The 21,064-nt window shown below is 34.3% G+C and overlaps 3 protein-coding genes across 3 annotated transcripts; 1 reads left to right on the forward strand and 2 right to left on the reverse strand.

The window, feature by feature from the left end:
- Window positions 1–653: 653 nt before the first annotated feature.
- Window positions 654–8,725, reverse strand: LOC112032474 (probable methionine--tRNA ligase). The gene is made up of 16 exons (XM_065765334.1): window positions 8,537–8,725; window positions 7,891–8,002; window positions 7,628–7,772; window positions 6,287–6,440; window positions 5,890–6,045; window positions 4,373–4,463; window positions 4,102–4,208; window positions 3,889–4,003; window positions 3,289–3,419; window positions 3,113–3,178; window positions 2,835–2,963; window positions 2,577–2,714; window positions 2,357–2,477; window positions 1,753–1,988; window positions 1,542–1,643; window positions 654–1,065 (listed from the first exon to the last, which is right to left on the reverse strand). Exons 2-16 carry the CDS (start codon window positions 7,988–7,990, stop codon window positions 835–837), a joined length of 2,022 nt encoding a protein of 673 aa, XP_065621406.1. The 5' UTR covers window positions 7,991–8,002; window positions 8,537–8,725; the 3' UTR covers window positions 654–834.
- A 3,721-nt stretch (window positions 8,726–12,446) lies between these two features.
- LOC136064083 (6,7-dimethyl-8-ribityllumazine synthase, chloroplastic-like) lies at window positions 12,447–14,759 on the forward strand. Its single transcript, XM_065765333.1, has 5 exons — window positions 12,447–12,735; window positions 12,827–12,957; window positions 13,064–13,159; window positions 14,412–14,507; window positions 14,649–14,759. The coding sequence occupies exons 1-5, from the start codon at window positions 12,561–12,563 to the stop codon at window positions 14,742–14,744; spliced, it is 594 nt and encodes a 197-aa protein (XP_065621405.1). The 5' UTR covers window positions 12,447–12,560; the 3' UTR covers window positions 14,745–14,759.
- A 113-nt stretch (window positions 14,760–14,872) lies between these two features.
- On the reverse strand, window positions 14,873–17,286 carry LOC112024058 (methionine--tRNA ligase, cytoplasmic). The gene is made up of 4 exons (XM_065765360.1): window positions 17,092–17,286; window positions 16,447–16,558; window positions 16,217–16,361; window positions 14,873–15,032 (listed from the first exon to the last, which is right to left on the reverse strand). The coding sequence occupies exons 2-4, from the start codon at window positions 16,544–16,546 to the stop codon at window positions 14,873–14,875; spliced, it is 405 nt and encodes a 134-aa protein (XP_065621432.1). The 5' UTR covers window positions 16,547–16,558; window positions 17,092–17,286.
- Window positions 17,287–21,064: the final 3,778 nt, after the last annotated feature.

Consider the following 21,064-nt stretch of genomic DNA (forward strand, 5'->3'; position numbering starts at 1 on the left):
TGGATTAATAATTAAATTATTTTTAAATATACATAAACTTGGAATTCAATTTAAACATAAATTTGTATATAACAATGATTAAAACTAACAGAATATTATTTTCAGAAAATTTATTTAAATATAGAATTTAATGTGTTTATATATAAAAATGACCAAAAGTTAGGGCAATTGAGTTCTTTGATTACTTATTTCAATTTTAAAAGCAAAAGACTTAAAAACTCCGTAAATAAAAGTAAAAAATTGAAGGAAAATGTAGCTATTTTATAATTAAAAAACTTTAACATTAAAAAAACTAGATGATTCGAATGAAATTGTTCAGTTTGATAATTTTCTAAAAAATTGTTGATTTTCTTTGATTTAATTAGGGTTTTTTTTTTCTTTTTTACAAATCCAATATTCTTTCATACTAACCTGAAAATTTGTGCAATTTACTGATTTAAGAATTCAACTGCCAGCTCTGATAAAAATGATCTAGAAAGGCCGATGGGCTTAAGCGTGTAAGGTGTCCGAGCTATTCTCATATCCGTCTTCCAAGTATTTGCCCTAACCCTTTTTTTTGTGTATTTTGTTAATTAAATTTTTATTCCCCTCCCCACACCCCCCACCCCCAAAAAAAAAAAAAAAAAAAAAAAAAAAAAAAAAAAAACACCAACTTATGATCACTACTATTTTTCAAAATAACTAGTAACAACATGAAGACAAGGTACTCGTACAATTAGTTTTTTATACCAACATTAAGAACAACATAAAATTACGTATCAAAATCTAGAGGGATGTTTTTTTGCTTTCAATAATGGAACAACTTCTCAAAAAATATTTGAACAAGAGACCTAACTATCTGATTGACCCACTGGCAATAGATGAAACTGTGCAAACACCAGCAGATGTGGTGAATGGAATATCTTTGTAGGAGGCCACTAGTTCCGTGTTAGTGTTCAGATCCACTTGCAATGTTTCCCAGACTTTCTTCTTTGGGTTCAGGACATCATCAGGCTCACCATTGAATCCAGGAAATGTAACTCTTTCTCCAACAGTTGCAGATTTAGGTGGATCAACCAATTCAACCTGAATTTTTTTAAATTAAAAATCTCATTAGCGTTCATGTTTGATGATCCAGATTTAAACAAGCAACGTCAAAGCCAGAAATTTTTTTCAAAGTGAAACTTATTCAAAATCAACCATGGGCTTTAATGGGTATCATAAAACCATTTTCTGAAACATCTTAACACCACGCAACAAATGATGTAGCCATTTTTGCGACAAAAATGCTAAAATGTGTCATTACCCACCATCACAACAATCTCAACCAAAATTATATACTCATGACCATTAAGCCATTTTTTAAAGCTATTAGATGAACAATATATGTGGTTGCTACCTTCGTGTTAGCAATCTGTATTGCTTTCTTTTTTTTCTAAATCAATAACACCAAACTATATCTTCAAGGGGTGATGAAGGATATCATCACTTCCAAAAATGGTTTGTACATAAAATCAGATAAGATGCAGACCCTAATGGAAAGGTTTCATGGGTTTGCTAACCTTGGTGTGGTCACTGTCGGAAGCAGCAAGAACCATTGCTTGTGATTTTATACCCCGCATGGTTGCTGGCTTCAGGTTGCAAAGAACACATACCTTTCGATTCTGCCAAAGTATCATGTGTGTGAACTACTAGACTTACAGATGATTTATCAAGAAAAAATAAAATAAATACATTCCAAAATTATGATCTGTAAGGGAAGTGAACAAAAACCTGCATTTCTTCAAGAGGTATATACTTCACAAGTCCACTAACAACAGTTCGGGTCTGTCCTTCTCCCACATCAATCTCTTCCACGTAGAGGGAATCAGCATCAGGATGCTTCTGAACACTCGTAATAAGGCCAACACGGATGTCAAGTCTTGTAATTGAAATTTCTGTCTCAGCATTGGCCTTAGCTTTGGATTCAGTTGCAGGTTTTACAGGCCGTTTCTTTTTTCCACTGCTATCTGTTCAATACAATGCCTCACCATATTAAGTAACTATTACTAACAAATTAGTAGTGCCTATGATTAATCAAGAAGTATAATGAGAGGTATGAACAGACACACTAATCATAGTACTCCTGTGATATCAACTTGTCAAGCAAAATGTGGAAGCCACACATATCATCAAAAACAAAATAGTAAGCATTTGAACAGAGAAGACCTGTGAAGAACCTAATTATAGAAGAATAAAAAATTAATTAATTAGTGCTTTTATGAACTTATTGGTTGATAATATAGCACATCAATGACACCGAACCATGCAATGTGTAGCAATTGAGTTGGCAAACACTAGAAGTGAGTAAATAAATATAATATCAATAAAATGCAACCTGAAACTTTTGTTTTCTTCAGTTTCTCAGCTATCTTCTCTGCTTCAGCTTCTGCCCTCACAATCCTATCAGCTTGGCTTCCTGCAAACTTCTCTCTGAAGAATTCTACTTCTTCATCTTTCTGAACATTTGTTTTCGCTAAATTAGTAACTATGAGACAAAGCCCACAAAATCTCCATCATAATTCACAAAACAAAACATAGAAGTAGGAGAGTTATACCAATTCCTTAAACAATGGCTCTGGTGTCCCAATTTTGTGACCAGCAGGTAGGATCTCCCAAGGTCGGCTTACCCTATCAATATCTCCTTTTTCAAGCAAAAAGGGAGTATCAGGAGGCAAATTAAGCTGCTTAAGAACCTTCAACACAACCAACAATACAAATATTGTCAGCATGCACATCCATATTAGCTAACTCACGATAAAGAATACTAGCATTGCCCAAGTGCCACAGAGAGATCTACTGGCAGGTTAAATTACCTCAAGTGAAAAAGATGGCATAAAAGGTTCTAACAAACAAGCAAGAAGATATACTAGCCCAGCCGAAGTTCTTATGACAAGAGAGCAAGAAGGTCGATCGTCATTGTACAGCTTCCAGAATCGGCTTTCCTACATAGCAATCATGAGCAAAGTACACCTTAGGAGAGAGAAATTTTGTTTCATGGGCAGCCAAAGGGCAATTTCCAACCAACATTCTCATAAAAGAACATATTAAACAAACATCCAAATCAGTACAAACAAAAATGTTCGAGACTTACTTGCAGATATCCATTCCCTTCACTAGAAATGCTCATTGCAATTTTCAGCCCTTGCTTTAGTTTAACCTATACAAAATGCAAATAAGAATGTCATTATAATGCAAAAGCAATTAGAGAAAGAGGGCATGGGACAGCTTCTGGTTGAATGACAGTATACTAGCCAGTATTTCAATCACCTTTTCCATGGCTTCTACATATTGCTCCACATAGTCAACAATGCTACCAACCAACTTCCTAGTTGGTTCATGTTGCAACGGATCTGGGTCAGCATCTGAAGGCTGAGGAATAATGGAACCATATCCTTGACCTGTAATAAGAAACTCAGTTATGCTCTTGCAATTTCTCTTCATACCAGACAAGCCCATTATAATAATGGCAAAACCATTTGGAATTTCATAAATATTAAAGGTCTTGGCATAATGTGGACTATTGGCAGTTTGGCACCATTTTGAACTCTCTAAAATATAAATGCCTTGCAAAAATAGGCTTTTTTTATACGTAAAGTTACTAGAGATTGAACCCCAAACATTGAACCACCAAAAAGGTGGACATGCCACTAAGCTGGAAGGCCATTAGTACACATATATGCAATAGGCATTGAGAATGGTTCTAATTCAGTGAGGCACTAATTAAAATGTGCCGCTTCTATAACTAGTGTTCTGTACTATAAAAACAATCCAGAAATATTATAAGTATGTACCACAATCAGGAGAATCAAATAAAAAACTAGCTGAGCAACAAAACTTTAAGAAACTTAAGGCACACAGCCAACCAACCTGGAGGTTTAACGATGAAACTCAAAACTCGATTTATAAAGTTGCCCAAGTTATTTAGCAACTCGCTGTTTAATTTTGCTTGCAAGTCGGCCCATGTAAATAATGTGTCTGACACCTAGTTTACACAAACCCATTCATCAATCCAGAAAGCAATTAGTAGAACCCAGCATTAATTCTTATTAAAAAAAAAAGTAACAAATATATGCTGCTTACCTCAGGCCTATTAGTTAGTAAGTAATATCTCCATACTTCTACTGGAATGTTTGTATCTTTTGCATCATTGCCAAAGACTCCAATACCTTTACTCTTAGAAAACTTTCCTACAGAAACCATCCAAATGAAAATTCATCTAGTTCAAGATGTTTGAATGAGAAACATCATTGCTATGTAAAAGAGAATGTAATTGATCAATCATCCATCTAAATGACTGATAAATTGACCACCATCGCGCATCAGCTAAACTGCTACAAAATAGTTGGCTAACCTGCTTCATAATTCAAGTATTCAGTGACACTGATAGTCTTCATTAAAGTCCAATTTTCACCAGTTCCAAGAAGTGTAGATGGAAACATCACCTAAAACAAGAATATAGTAACAATAAAAAAGGGTGCAGGGGAAGAAAAAAAGCAGTCCCCACAACCATGAGGTCCAAGTCAAACCATAAGTCTCCATGACAATGATGGAAAAAAAAGGACAACCAAACGTTTACTAAGCTCAAAACATCTACCACTAAAACCAAAGGTTTTTCTTATACCCCAAAGGGGAGATTTGAACTAGTGACCCCCACTTCATGAGGGGAGCCACAAGTTGCCACCTTATGTACTGTTCATAAGAAATAATAAATAAATAACCTAAATTCTGAAGCCAAAAATTTCATGAGTCTTGCATGCAGTATCTATGAGACCAATTAGGTGAACTAATTAAACTCCGCTGCTCCCTGCTATTGAACTTGCATTAACATTGCCAATGACAAAACAACAGTTTTTATTTTAACCATTAGTACAATAACTTCACAAAGTCTCACCTCATTAGATTTGATTTAATAGCAATTTAGATTCAAGTGTCGTGTCATCTAACTTAAGTCGATAGCGATCAGTATTTCGAAAGTGTAGAGGATTTTAACAAAGAAAATTGGCCATGTAGTTACACTAAAATTACAAGTCAACAAGTTACTAGCACAATGATACAAGATTTAAATCCTCATAAGGGTGAGACAAGATTTACACCTACCTATGACCCAAAAGAAAACATACCAACTTAGTGACTGCCGCAAGGTTTTAAAATTATACGCAATAACTCTTATATGTTATTGTTATCTAAAAGATACAATGGTTACTGTAAACTTTTAAAAACATTAAGATGCAATAACAAATTGTATGTTATTTACAAGATGCAAAGACTACATGCATTTCTGGAAATATCTAACCAAAAAGATAAAAAGAAAAATTAGAAGTAGCCAGCAAAAACTGAAAACATGGAAAAGAATAACATAGATGTGTGGCTGTAAGAATTTCTTTCTTTTTTTTTTTTTTTTTTTTTTTATAGTTTTTCTTCTTCTCAGAAAATATGGAAGAAAAATATGATGCTGAGGGCTCTGAAACAGACCCCAACAAGAGCTAGGCCCAAGAAACCAAATCAGGACTCAATTAAACCCTAAAGTAAGTTTTCTGACTAGAAATTCATAAGTTAGTCAGGAAAATGATTACTAAGCCCTAGTTTTCTTGTAATATAATTGGCTTGCAAAAAAGGTCCTTGTTTCACAATGATTTAAATTTGGTTTATAGCTTCAAAATGTAACAACCAAAACAATCAGAGGATGAAAAATTTATTCATTTGAAAGAGAAACAATCAAATGTCTGAGATAAAATGTCTTTTTTGGACAAACTACATATTTTAAAAAGATGAATGTGCAACATGGATAATATTTCATACAATCAGGTTCCTCATTTAGAATTTGATAATACAAGATAGAGGCCTCAATATTAAAAGTAAGTTTTGTACCTTGCACCTAGGATCTTTTAATTCTGTCGGATTCAAAAGACTGCCACAATTTTCACATTGATCTCCTCGGGCAGACGGGTAATTGCACCCTTCTTTTGGGCAAGTACCCTCCACAAGCCGGTCAGCTAAGAACCTTTTGCATGTATCGCAGTAAAGCTGAATATGGTATGAATAAAGTGTTAGTAACAAGAGTTTAAATACATTTATCACCATTAAAGTCTATAATTGACCACAATAAAAAAGCTGTAGAACAAAAAGGAGACACCAGAAAAAATATCCAATAATTGGACAGCTAAACAAGAATAGAGAAGTCTTCTTTTTCTTTTTCTTGCATAAAAGAATAGAGTGGTCACGAATGTTATCATGTACAGAATCAAACCAAGAAAATAACTCATACCTGCTGCATTGAATTCTCAGAAAGCCAATTGTTCTCCAAAATTTTCTTAAAAATCGCTTGGCAAATTTCCGTCTGTTCTGGGGTTGAGGTACGCCCAAATTTATCAAAACTTATATTGAACCAGTCATAGACTTCCTTATGAATAGCATGGTATCTGTAAATGCAGAACGCATAAGATGGACTGATGAATAGCTTGAGGAGTATATTATTTTAAAACATCCATAAAAGCATTGAAAGAAGAAGAAAAAAAATGAAAAACATTAAAGACAAGGAATAGCTAAGAGAAACATACCACTTTATCCAATAATAAGTAACTTAGTATGTTGAAAAGTATCAGCAAAAAAATTGAAATTCAACATCATACATTAAATAAAGAAAGTAGAAAAACTCCAGAAAAGTAAGCCCAAATATTACTCAAGCCACTAAGCCCAGTATAGCATGATCAAGTCAAACAGAATCAACTTATAATAATCATGGTCATTTTTTCTCTTAAAACTCAATTGGAGTCTTGGACAAGGTTATGAAGATGAGTGTGGGGCCATGAAATCACAATCATGCTAACATATGGTGTCGCTGTGTTTGCGAAAGTTCCAGAAAACATATTGAACCTCTTTTTCTACCGATCTCTCCTTTATATTTTTATTTTTCTTCTGATCTTCAGGGACTAAAACTGAGAACAAGAATTTTACATCGCCTGAGCCTAAAGCATAAATGGAGTTACAAATGATCCCATAATAATTCGATCACCATATTCATTGCAAAGTTCACTTAGCAATCAAGAAAAGTACATTTTTGGGCTGTTTGGTTGTGTGTTTTCAGAAAGTAGTTTTTAAAACAGTTTATAGACAACAAGTAGAAGTTCAGTAATGTGTTTTTAACTGTTCTCTTCTTCTTCTTTTTTTAATTATTTTTTATTTAAAAACAACATACTGGTTTTAAAAACATGAACCAAACAGTCCGTGGTGTCTTTTCATTTTCTCTATCTATCTCACAATCTCGCACAGAAAGGTAATCTGTCATCTTCATTTCTGTTGGAAAACATTGCCATATTCAAATACTTAAGGCCCGTTTGGTAATGTTGTTCTTGTAACATTGTTTAAGTGTTATGGAAATACGTGTGGGTGAAAAAGTGTTGTGAAAACATGTGTTGTGTTATTTAAACAACAAAAACTGTTGTTTAAACAACACAACCAAACAAGCCTTTAATTTGTCCCAAGAGAATTGAATGCTTAAAATGGGTACATTTGGATTTAGTATATTAAAAGAATAGTAGTAAGTCATAGAAACAATATTGAATGAGAAGTTAAACTAGAAAAAGAATGGAAGATTAAGTAAAGTTACTTGTCGCAAATCTGCTTAGGGGTGGAGTTCTCTTCCAGAGCTTTAGTCTCAGTGGCCGTCCCGTACTCATCAGTTCCACATATGTACAAGGCATTGTAGCCTCGGAGTCGGCAATAGCGAGCAAACACATCAGCACTCAGCACACCTGCCAACACACCAAATACAGATAAAAGGAAAATTGGGTTTGTTTTGTTTTGTTTTGTTCCCTACATGCTTGCTAATAATAATGGAAAGGAATATTATAATTATTAAGAGATACGTACAACCGATGATGTTTCCAAGATGGGGGACGTTGTTGACATAAGGCAAGGCGCTGGTGATGAGGATGTTCCGTTTACCCTTAATCGGAACCTTCGCCGCCATTTTTACAATTGCCTGCTTTTTTCTTTTTTTTTTTAATTCAATCTTCACAGAGTCAGCTTATTTTTTTTTTTCAAGGACAGCTATAATTGTATTGGTATTTTCATTCCTAGCCAAACCCCAAATCATCAAAATACACACATTCATCATCACACTTCCAATAACACCCATTAAATACCCAAAAGAAAACGCAGAAACAAAATCATAACGCAGTGCAAACTTTGTGGTTGCAGAATCATAGAAGACCTAGACCTAGTGAATGAAATAGGAATACGCATATACCAAAATAACAAAATTGATTATATCTAACACACTATTAACCCACTACTATGAATTTATCTAGCATACTCAGCAGCTGCAAAAACAAATAACACAGAGACTCCAAACACAATTACATAACAAAGATTCACATATTCAAATTTAATTCACAATCAGCCTCAAAAACAAAACCCACAATCGCAGATTCAGAAACATTATGGAGTGGAGAGAGAAAAATCGTATGAAAATCAATGTTAGGCTTTGAAGTTGAAGGAGAGAAAAAAAAAATACTTGAAGCAGATGAGATGCGGGATGGGTTAGTCACTGCCGCAATGGGTGTGAGTCTCGTATGGGTGGCCGATGACGGCGGCGGCGACGTGGTTGACGGAGTCACTCTCTTCTCTACTCTCTCTCTCTCTCTCTCTCTCTCTCTCGACTTTCTCTATATCTTGTTTTAAAGTTGTCTCTTTTTTTTTCCTGAATTAGGTTTAAGTTGAAATGTGGGTTACACTTAAATGTTGGATTGGGCTTTTTTAATATTTTTGGTTTGGGTGGCTGGGTGGTTTGGGAAGGGGGTTAAGGCTTTGGAAAGGGGGCCAATCCAATAAAAGTCTTAAGAAAATTTTATTTTAAAGTGTGATGAGTGCTCATTTAATATCTAATTTTGGTTGGCAGAGTGGTAATCAACTATTTATGCATTCTTCCTACTAATTGATCGTGATTTAAGTAGGTTTCTCAATGCCTCAATGGTATTAGGATGCTATGTGGAGATGAAATTAATCCATTTTTTTTGTCCCAAGTCTATATAAGTATGTGTATATAAACATATAATTGATAATCTACAATCTAATCTAATTTAATCTAATATTATTTATACTTAAGCCTAATTATGATTAAAAGGAGTAAAAGCAATTGAAATCAATTGAGGAGTGCTGTATTTCTTTTTCGAGATAAATATTGGTGACCTATTTTGGATTTTTTTTTTCAATAATAATTTTATTATACTTGTAATGTGCTCTACATTGTCACGATTGTTTGTTTGGTGACTAAAGCACTACTTTTATAAAAGAAAGGTGAAGGGTGTGATTGTGGATTTAAGATCATGGGTACATGTGTAATCACTATCTTTCTATTTTTATTTTTATTTTTAGAAAGTGTAAAATGGAGGGTGAAACTGTGGGTTATAATACCAACCAAGTGCATGTGTAAATTACTAATAAAGAAAATTATCTACAGATGTATTAGTTGAATTTTCGCTCAATAGTTTTTTTTTTTTTTTTTTTTGCAGATGAAAGACCCTAGCACTGACGGGGGCAAGACTCGACTGGACACGGAACAGGCCCGAGGATGTCAAAATCCTTCTTCCGCCCAAGGATGCAAGCAGCAAGATTTTGAGGGGCTATTGTGGGCCAGAAAGTCAGGCAGCCCCGGCCCACTTCGAACCGGGCCCAAAAGCCCATGCCGAGATGTATGTAGGGTCTGAGGATGAAAGTAAGAAGCCCATTGTCCAAGGAGCTGGTCCGAGGACGACTCTGTCCTCGGACATCCGAGACCATAGAAGTGAACATGCACCACACCATCAAAGGGGGTCTTCTTGAATATCCAAGGAGGAAAGAGTACCAGCGTCAACAATGGAAGCCGGCGGAGGAGCAAGTGTAGGACGAGCTGTCAGCTCCACATTAAATGTTCACAACTAACGTCCTGGCGCATTAATAAGGAGGGGATTACAGAACAGTGTTGCCTTAGTTGCTGCAACCCACAAGAAGAATGGGAAGGTGGCTGATGGGACAGGTACTCAAGTAGTGGCCTGGTTGCTCAACAAATATAGGCTAGGATCAATTGGGAAAGGAGTATATAATGTAAGGGATCCCTCTTGGGAAAGGGGGGAAGAGAAAAGAAAAGGAAGAGGAAGACGGTAGCAATCTACATTCTCCCGGAAGCAATTGTAACCAATCACCAAAGAAGTAATAAGAACTGCAAGCTCCCAAAGAAAGGCCGAGGAGCATCATTGTTCACTTTCATCTGCGTTCGCACTATTTAAATCCAGAGCTACATGCATGGTTGTTGCATCCCTTACTAGGCCTAGTTCTTAACCCGCTCTCTACAAATTCATTGCATGGCTAGCTGGGCTTGGGTCCACTCCCTCAACACGCAGGAAGGCCCGAACCTAGTCTCTACAATAATGTTTATTTGAAATGTTATCCTATGTGATAAGATGTTTTTTTTTTTTTTTTTTGAGAAACAGTTACAATATATATATATATATATATATTGTAACTTTCATTAAGTAAAAAATAAATACATGGCATCTTGAACTAAAGTAGCCTCAAGCATACTAAGATTTTCCTTTATTTAAATTACATAGTTATCAATACCCTTGGCATGTCGAGCCAAGATATGTGTTGCTTTTGTTTTATGTGGCAAACTTGTATCGTTCTAAACTCCTGCAGTTTTTGTTGGATCCCCTTAATAATGGGTGCAATAGTCACTAGTGGGTCACCAACCCCTTGGACAGCTTTAGCAATAATCTTATTCAAAACTACCATCGAAGATCCCCACATCCCATGCAAAACTAACACCTTCCTCAAAAGCCTTAGCTTCTACATTTAGGGTTTATTTGGATACAGCTGAAAACTGAAACTGAAAATTGAAAAACACTGTAGGAAAATAATTTTTAAATATGTGAATAGTACTGTGTGACCCATTTTTAATGAAAAAGTTATTAAAAAGTGAAATTTGTGGGTTTGTGAATAGTGCACATTGTGCACTATTCATGGGAAAAGTCAAATAATTCGGCTCTAAAAAAAAAAAAAAACTGAAGAAATGCAAAATGCGTTTGGGAAGCACAAACACGCTTCCCAAACGCACACTTAGAGGGTCGAATAGGATATGTCTTTATTAGAGGATGTACACTAAAGAGTTTACACCAAGTTCTTATCAAATTTAATTTATATATATATATATATATATATTTTTTTTTATACAAGATAAAAATTATTCTCTAACCTAATCTAAGTGTATATTTGTGTGAAGTTCCCTCCTAGAAACTTGAACTCCGATCCTTGCCTCCCACCTCTCACAAGCACTTATACTTATGAAGTAACCATCACGCCAAGGTACGCGGTGATAATTTGTATTTTGTTGACATCTCATCCATTAAAATGATTTTACATTCAATGAAGCATTTAAATTAGAATGAAGCATTCCTAATTAGCTGCAAAATACATTAAAACAGTTGAATAGTATTTTAGCCCCCATTTTTAAAATGTGATGGAATTTTTTTGGTTAACATTTTATTATTATTAAAGTGACCATTAAGTTTAACCCAAAAATCCTCGAAATTTTCTTTTAATTTGTCTCTTAATCGGGACATGCACTACACATCTTAAATGGCATAATGCACTAAACTAATACCAAATCTGTTCCACAAATTTCAAATCAAAATATATGAATTATATCATCAACATGTATGTGAATGTGCATATTTATAATTCCACTAATTTCTACCAAATGAGTAGGAATTTTTTTTCTAAATAACAATAAATATTAAAAAATTTAGTTAGTTGTCATGTTGCAAAAGAATTTTGAAAACTAGCATCTCGAGTGTCTAAAACTCGAGTTCCAAGATAAAAATCAAGTTTTTGAGGTTTGATTTGTAAAAAAAATCCAAGTAAAAATCGAGTTTTAAAAACTCGAGTTCAGAAAACGCCCCTATAGGGCTTAAAAACGTCACTATAGGGCTTAAAAATGGAGTTATAAAAAAAATTTAGCAGAAAAACGCCACTATAGGGCTTTAAAACATTAGTATAGGGCATAAAAATGCCACTATAGGGCTCACTGAACCTGGTATTGAGCACTTATGAAAAAATTTTGCAGAAAAACGCCGCTATAGGGCTTTAAAACGTCACTATAAGACTTAAAAACGCCACTATAAGAGCAATAAAACTATAATTTTTTTTGCATGGAACTCGAGTTTCTGAAACTCGAGATTTATGTAAATAGATCTCGATTTTCTAAAACTCAAGATGCCTAATTTCCTTTATAGTTTTACGCATTGTCTAACTAATCAAATACTCCTCTTACCCGTGATTATTCTGCCTATTCCCCCAAATGAGTAGTATATAGTTTTCCCAACCAAAATTGTCCCAAAACAACAACGTTGTCCTAGACACGACAATGTATGCAAACCCAAAAAGCAAAATAACCACCTCAGCATTTCCATTTGTTTATTTATATTATGGTGTTATAGATCTGCTCTGCTGTTCTTCTGAGTTGACTACTGATTTTTGTATTCTAGCTCAGAACAAAGCGTTTGATGAAAATGGCAGCGTCGTTTGCTTCCACCCATTGCTTTCTTCCTCTCTACCAATCGCGTCTCGCACCAACGCATCATCTTCAGAATAATACTACGAGTTCGAGTACTACCATCCCACTACACCTTAATCGCAACTCAAACTCAAAGCCTCTCTCCTTTTCTTCTTCGCATGCAGGTGAGGCTACCTTCTTCATTTCATTTCATTTCATTCATTCATTCCCTGATACCCACTGTTTCAAAATTCTATATTTTATCTTTTTGGTTAGGAAGGAATGGTTTTAATGCCATTGTTGAGAGTGAGAGGAAGAAGGATCGGTTGTCGTCGTTTGCACAAACTGCTGCCGTGAGGAATCTGATGGGTTCTGTCACCAACACTCAAGCTCTTCGCTTTGCTGTGGTCACTCTCCACTCTCCACTCACTCATGTCAAATTAATTTTACAAATTTTTGTTTGTTTGAATGAAACATAATATATATAATAACGAGTATTTTGATTATTTGAAGGTTGTGGCTCGGTTTAATGAGATTATCACTAAGCGGCTGTTAGAGGGAGCTTTGTCTACTTTCAATCATTACTCCGTTCTGGAAGACAACATTGATGTATGTCATTTCTTCTCTTCTACCTGTGTAACCAACTTTTTTAATTGACAATCTCTTTGTGTCGATCCAACGATGTTGTTATTACTCGTTAGTTACTGCATTATCTGTGGAAAATTACCTTTCTATGTAAAGTCTTGTATTTCTGTGGCCAAATGTGGGATCTTTTTATATTAATACGGTCATCAAGTTTTTAATTCGATTCTGACTAAGCTGTTATGTTGTAAATGGGGTGTCAATATTTACTCTGATTAATAGCCAATGAGCTGTGGCTCAATTGACACCTTCTCCCCTTGTAAGTGTAAGGTGGAGGGTGAGGTTGTTTGTTCAAGAATTAAGACCCTTTGGGTACATGTGTAACTTACCGAAATTTTTTTTTTTTTTTTTAATGTACTGTAATTACTAGTTTTGATTATTGGTTATTTAGCTGATGAGTTCGTATTGCGGTTTAGCCAGTCATTCTAATTTATGCTCTGAAGTCAGCGGTTTTGATTGTAATTTGTATGGTGCTCCTCTGTATGTGCAGCCTGGGGGCTGGGACTGTCATGTTTGTAATTGTTACTTTCTTGAAGTATTATTTTTGGACAAGTTTTATTTCTTTAATTTTTATCACTGGTTTATCTGAGAAAAAATTAAAAGTCATCAAGGGGTTAATTTCCATGATATAATAGTTATTGTTGTTGGCAAATTCCCCCCCCCCCCCCCCCCCCTTCCCCTCCTTTTTCATAGATGAAAAACAAAGTTCAACATAACAGTCACATTCTAGTTATAACGGTTAATCTTTGTCAAGAAATATTTTGCTTTAAACCGTTTTGTTATATTAGTGACCCACACAATTTCATGCATATGGGTAAGTACTTGTGCTTGTATGCAAACCTTTCAGTCAATCTTTACTTGTGAGCTTAGCAACAGATGCAAATGCATTTCCTTTTTGTCGGTTTCAATCCTAAACACATGGATCATCTTTGCTCTTCCTAAAACACTGAAGTTAGATAACTTCTAAAGAAAAAAAGGTGAAAATCTCTTGTACCATATCTTAGCTTTGCACAATTTAGACTCATTTGATGATATTATTATTTGGGGACATTTCTCACCTAAATGATTACTTATGATAATTTTTTGTTGACTTTGTATATAAATGCTTCAAAGCTTACAGGGATTTTATGCCCTGTGATTGTTAGCTTGGTCTACAGTTTTGACTTTGCATGAGCAAACTTTGACAAGGCATGATTATTTTCTTCACTGTATCCATCAGGTTGTATGGGTTCCTGGTAGTTTCGAAATTGGTGTTGCTGCAGAAAGGCTAGGAAAGTCCCAAAAATATCATGCAATTTTATGTATTGGAGCTGTGGTATGATTTCTTTTCATTATACCAGTTAATATATTTTGATGAGATATAATATTTCTTCATGAGAGTATTCTTTAACTTGCTTTGTTGAGGACATGCTCGTAACTGGTGCCTAAATCTATGAACCATTTCTGTTGTGATTAGATTAGAGGTGACACATCCCACTATGATGCTGTTGTTAACTCAGCAGCATCTGGAGTACTTTCAGCAGGTTTAAATTCAGGTTGGTCTTTCCATTAGTTGGTGAATTGATTTCATTTAATAGCAATACATGAAAATAAAAGACCGATGATTCAATTATTACATTCATCTTGCTTATAAATTGTAGCAATATTTTGGAAATAGTTTGCTTGNACCAAGAAAATAACTCATACCTGCTGCATTGAATTCTCAGAAAGCCAATTGTTCTCCAAAATTTTCTTAAAAATCGCTTGGCAAATTTCCGTCTGTTCTGGGGTTGAGGTACGCCCAAATTTATCAAAACTTATATTGAACCAGTCATAGACTTCCTTATGAATAGCATGGTATCTGTAAATGCAGAACGCATAAGATGGACTGATGAATAGCTTGAGGAGTATATTATTTTAAAACATCCATAAAAGCATTGAAAGAAGAAGAAAAAAAATGAAAAACATTAAAGACAAGGAATAGCTAAGAGAAACACACCACTTTATCCAATAATAAGTAACTTAGTATGTTGAAAAGTATCAGCAAAAAAATTGAAATTCAACATCATACATTAAATAAAGAAAGTAGAAAAACTCCAGAAAAGTAAGCCCAAATATTACTCAAGCTACTAAGCCCAGTATAGCATGATCAAGTCAAACAGAATCAACTTATAATAATCATGGTCATTTTTTCTCTAAAAACTCAATTGGAGTCTTGGACAAGGTTATGAAGATGAGTGTGGGGCCATGAAATCACAATCATGCTAACATATGGTGTCGCTGTGTTTGAGAAAGTTCCAGAAAACATATTGAACCTCTTTTTCTACCGATCTCTCCTTTATATTTTTATTTTTCTTCTGATCTTCAGGGACTAAAATTGAGAACAAGAATTTTACATCGCCTGAGCCTAAAGCATAAATGGAGTTACAAATGATCCCATAATAATTCGATCACCATATTCATTGCAAAGTTCACTTAGCAACCAAGAAAAGTACATTTTTGGGCTGTTTGGTTGTGTGTTTTCAGAAAGTAGTTTTTAAAACAGTTTATAGACAAGTAGAAGTTCAGTAATGTGTTTTTAACTGTTCTCTTCTTCTTCTTTTTTTAATTATTATTTATTTAAAAACAACATACTGGTTTTAAAAACATGAACCAAACAGTCCGTGGTGTCTTTTCATTTTCTCTATCTATCTCACAATCTCGCACAGAAAGGTAATCTGTCATCTTCATTTCTGTTGGAAAACATTGCCATATTCAAATACTTAAGGCCCGTTTGGTAATGTTGTTCTTGTAACATTGTTTAAGTGTTATGGAAATACGTGTGGGTGAAAAAGTGTTGTGAAAACATGTGTTGTGTTATTTAAACAACGAAAACTGTTGTTTAAACAACACAACCAAACAAGCCTTTAATTTGTCCCAAGAGAATTGAATGCTTAAAATGGGTACATTTGGATTTAGTATATTAAAAGAATAGTAGTAAGTCATAGAAACAATATTGAATGAGAAGTTAAACTAGAAAAAGAATGGAAGATTAAGTAAAGTTACTTGTCGCAAATCTGCTTAGGGGTGGAGTTCTCTTCCAGAGCTTTAGTCTCAGTGGCCGTCCCGTACTCATCAGTTCCACATATGTACAAGGCATTGTAGCCTCGGAGTCGGCAATAGCGAGCAAACACATCAGCACTCAGCACACCTGCCAACACACCAAATACAGATAAAAGGAAAATTGGGTTTGTTTTGTTTTGTTCCCTACATGCTTGTTATTAAGAGATACGTACAACCGATGATGTTTCCAAGATGGGGGACGTTGTTGACATAAGGCAAGGCGCTGGTGATGAGGATGTTCCGTTTACCCTTAATCGGAACCTTCGCCGCCATTTTTACAATTGCCTGCTTTTTTCTTTTTTTTTTTAATTCAATCTTCACAGAGTCAGCTTTTTTTTTTTTTTCAAGGAGAGCTATAATTGTATTGGTATTTTCATTCCTAGCCAAACCCCAAATCATCAAAATACACACATTCATCATCACACTTCCAATAACACCCATTAAATACCCAAAAGAAAAAGCAGAAACAAAATCATAACGCAGTGCAAACTTTGTGGTTGCAGAATCATAGAGACCCAGACCTAGTGAATGAAATAGGAATACGCATATACCAAAATAACAAAATTGATTATATCTAACACACTATTAACCCACTACTATGAATTTATCTAGCATACTCAGCAGCTGCAAAAACAAATAACACAGAGACTCCAAACACAATTACATAACAAAGATTCACATATTCAAATTTAATTCACAATCAGCCTCAAAAACAAAACCCACAATCGCAGATTCAGAAACATTATGGAGTGGAGAGAGAAAAATCGTATGAAAATCAATGTTAGGCTTTGAAGTTGAAGGAGAGAAAAAAAAAATACTTGAAGCAGATGAGATGCGGGATGGGTTAGTCACTGCCGCAATGGGTGTGAGTCTCGTATGGGTGGCCGATGACGGCGGCGGCGACGTGGTTGACGGAGTCACTCTCTTCTCTACTCTCTCTCTCTCTCTCTCTCTCTCTCTCGACTTTCTCTATATCTTGTTTTAAAGTTGTCTCTTTTTTTTTCCTGAATTAGGTTTAAGTTGAAATGTGGGTTACACTTAAATGTTGGATTGGGCTTTTTTAATATTTTTGGTTTGGGTGGCTGGGTGGTTTGGGAAGGGGGTTAAGGCTTTGGAAAGGGGGCCAATCCAATAAAAGTCTTAAGAAAATTTTATTTTAAAGTGTGATGAGTGCTCATTTAATATCTAATTTTGGTTGGCAGAGTGGTAATCAACTATTTATGCATTCTTCCTACTAATTGATCGTGATTTAAGTAGGTTTCTCAATGCCTCAATGGTATTAGGATGCTATGTGGAGATGAAATTAATCCATTTTTTTTGTCCCAAGTCTATATAAGTATGTGTATATAAACATATAATTTATAATCTACAATCTAATCTAATTTAATCTAATATTATTTATACTTAAGCCTAATTATGATTAAAAGGAGTAAAAGCAATTGAAATCAATTGAGGAGTGCTGTATTTCTTTTTCGAGATAAATATTGGTGACCTATTTTGGATTTTTTTTTTCAATAATAATTTTATTATACCTGTAATGTGCTCTACATTGTCACGATTGTTTGTTTGGTGACTAAAGCACTACTTTTATAAAAGAAAGGTGAAGGGTGTGATTGTGGATTTAAGATCATGGGTACATGTGTAATCACTATCTTTTTATTTTTATTTTTAAAAAGTGTAAAATGGAGGGTGAAACTGTGGGTTATAAGACCAACAAAGTGCATGTGTAAATTACTAATAAAGAAAATTATCTACAGATGTATTAGTTGAATTTTCGCTCAATAGTTTTTTTTTTTTTTTTTATAATAATGAACCTATCAATAATGGGAATGCCTCTAATGTTGACACTCTCATTTTGGTGTACCTATTGTCTATATAAGTATAAGGTTGTGTTAATAATTAGTTGCCTCTAATGCTCACCACACACAAGTGATGAGATGTGCTAGGTTCATTGGACACAATAAAAATCCCCTGTTACATTTTATTTGTTAGGAATTGCAATTTGCTCCACGTGATTTTTTTTCCTAATAAAGTAATCAAATTTATGATAACAAAGAAAATTGAACAGGGGCGGCTCCAAGAGCAGCCCAGGGGGTTCAAATGAACCCCCTGACCTGGTCTCCCCAAAAAAAAATATATATATTTTTTTTAAATCTTGTTTTGACCCCTACAACAAAATGTGAACACCTTGACTTAAATTTTTGGTTAAGCTTAATTGAAATAAGCTTGAACATGATCCTTAGTTTTTATGTTGTCTTAGTTTTCTCAATGTTCAATCAAGTAAGTTTGATAAGTGCTCTACACATTTCCAAGTCCAAGAAATCTTTACTGCTTACTCCAATTCTAAAAGAGTGACCACATGTATATTTATAAAACCATACACTTCAAAAGAAAAAATTTATTATTGGAGTATTATTTTTCTTAGTTTCACAATTACTCCTAGCCCTACTCCTAACCGTGTTACTATTCTTTTTTTTTTTTTTTTTTACAGGTAAAGCACTAAAGCGTTTAGAATACTCTACTATTCTTATTTATTCTATTTTTTTTTCAATTGATATAATTTAAAATATAATAAGTTATTATTAATTGATAAAAAAAAATGTATGATTAGTTATTTAATTCTATTTGTTTATGCATCCAATGATTTTTGTTTTAAGACTCTTAACGATCTTCAAACTGTTAATAATTTTTTAGAACTTGGAAGTTGTATAAATAGAAAAACCAAAAACAACAATTAATCATCTTATTTTTTCACTTGCGCCTACCCTCCGCCAATAAATTTTTGGCTCCGCTATTATTGACCCTCCTAGAAAAAAATCTTGAAGCCGCCATTGAAATTGAACACTCATAGCTGGTGGAACATAAAATTGAATACTCATAGCGGAACATTGGACTTTCATTCCACTTGATGTCTAATGATCTTTTTTCACATAGCCACTTAGATTTCTTAATGTATCAATGTTATCAGACTTTTTGACTTCTTTTGGTTAACAATTTCCTCCCCGCCGTGGCATAATTTTCCATTATGCATTTTCCACCGTGTGGCATAATTTTCATGTAAGACCATGTCAAACATCCAACTTCTAGATTTCTTCATTAGTATCAATGTTATCAGACTTTTTGACTTCTACTCATCAACCAAATTTGGGCACTTCAAAGTTCAAACTGTGCAGTGCCCGTGGATGCTACAAGGAGTAAAACCCCAACTATTCAATAACCGTGACATTCCTAACCAGCCAATTATTGCTATTGTTGCCACACCTGTATGGCTGTATCAGCATTCCAATCCCTCCATTGTCCATTTGTCCTTATTACAGCGTGTAATTTGAATCCTCAAGATCTTCCAAAACTTGAGGCAAGTAGAGATTATTTACATTTGAGAATGGAATTCTTTAATTTTTAACATGTTTGATGTTTATACATTCAGCTCCAACAGCTCAAATCAGCTTGGACATGGCACCACTGAAGAGGTCTATTAGGTTATGAGCATTTTAACGTCTTAGATCAGATACGATGAATGCAAGATTATGCGAAGGAACTATATTTCACAGCCAGCAGGAAAGGAAGCAAGTTTCTGTTACAATGGTTTAGAACTTATGACAACATTGAAAAGATTTAAAAAAAAAAAAAAAAAAAGAAAAAAAAAAAAGAAGAAGAAGAAGTAAAACAATTAAGGAAAGAACTTTGAATGGACCGACGGACTGAAGTGGACTGACTGGACCAAATGAACCAAAGTAATGGTTGCTTTTAAAGTGTGATGAGTGCTCATTTAATATCTAATTTTGGTTGACATAGTGCTCATCAACTATTTATGCATTCTTCTTACTAATAGATCGTGATTTGAGTAGGTTTCTCACTGCCTCAATGGTATTAGGATGCTATGTGGAGATGAAATTAATTCATTTTTGTCCCCAAGTCTATACAATTATGTGTAACATATAATTTATAATCAACAATCTAATCTAATTTAATATGATATTATTTATAGTTAAGCCTAACCCCTTTTTTTAGAGTTTTAATTTATGACGTTTGCTCCTAATGATAGCTCTCTATCATTAAACCAAGACATCAATTAGTATTTGGTGTTGGTGGGATTAAACTCCAGATCTCTTATACAACCATCAGAGATTTTACCAGTTGAGCTAACTAAAACTCACATTAGTTAGCCTAACCTAGTTTTAGTATATGTAGCTTCTTCTACAACATGTGATCAGATTTAAGATGTTTGGACATGTCAAATATTACGCATCAATAATAATAACAGTGAAAATAACTGAGGATATGCCATTAAATGCGCACCATCAATTCCACTAATTTTATATACCTTATTTACGTTATTTTGTGTCTAAATTAAGAAATATAAGTAAGACCTTAAGGCTCATTAAAAAAATGATTGGGAAAAAAACACCTACCAAAATTATATAATATATTCCATCTATTTGTTCACCTTATTATGGTATTTTGTACCTAAGTTGAGATACTTTTTTGAGTAATAAGTTTTGTAGAGATCTATGTTGTTTAGAGATTCCAAATGTGTCAAAATCTAAAAAAAATTTAGGACATCTATGCTGTTTTGAGATTTCCAAATGTGTCAAATAAAAAATAGAGGCAATATTAATAAGAGTTTAGATTTGGTAAGGATGATATGTATGTTTTATATCATCCAATAAGAAATTGTCACATTGGTCTTTTACTTAAAACTTGAAATATAATTGTGGGCCAGAAAGTCAGGCAGCCCCGGCCCACTTCGAACCGGGCCCAAAAGCCCATGCCGAGATGTATGTAGAGTCC

The sequence above is a fragment of the Quercus suber genome, unplaced genomic scaffold, assembly GCF_002906115.3.
Source record: "Quercus suber isolate HL8 unplaced genomic scaffold, Cork oak 2.0 scaffold_622, whole genome shotgun sequence".
NCBI lineage: Eukaryota > Viridiplantae > Streptophyta > Magnoliopsida > Fagales > Fagaceae > Quercus > Quercus suber.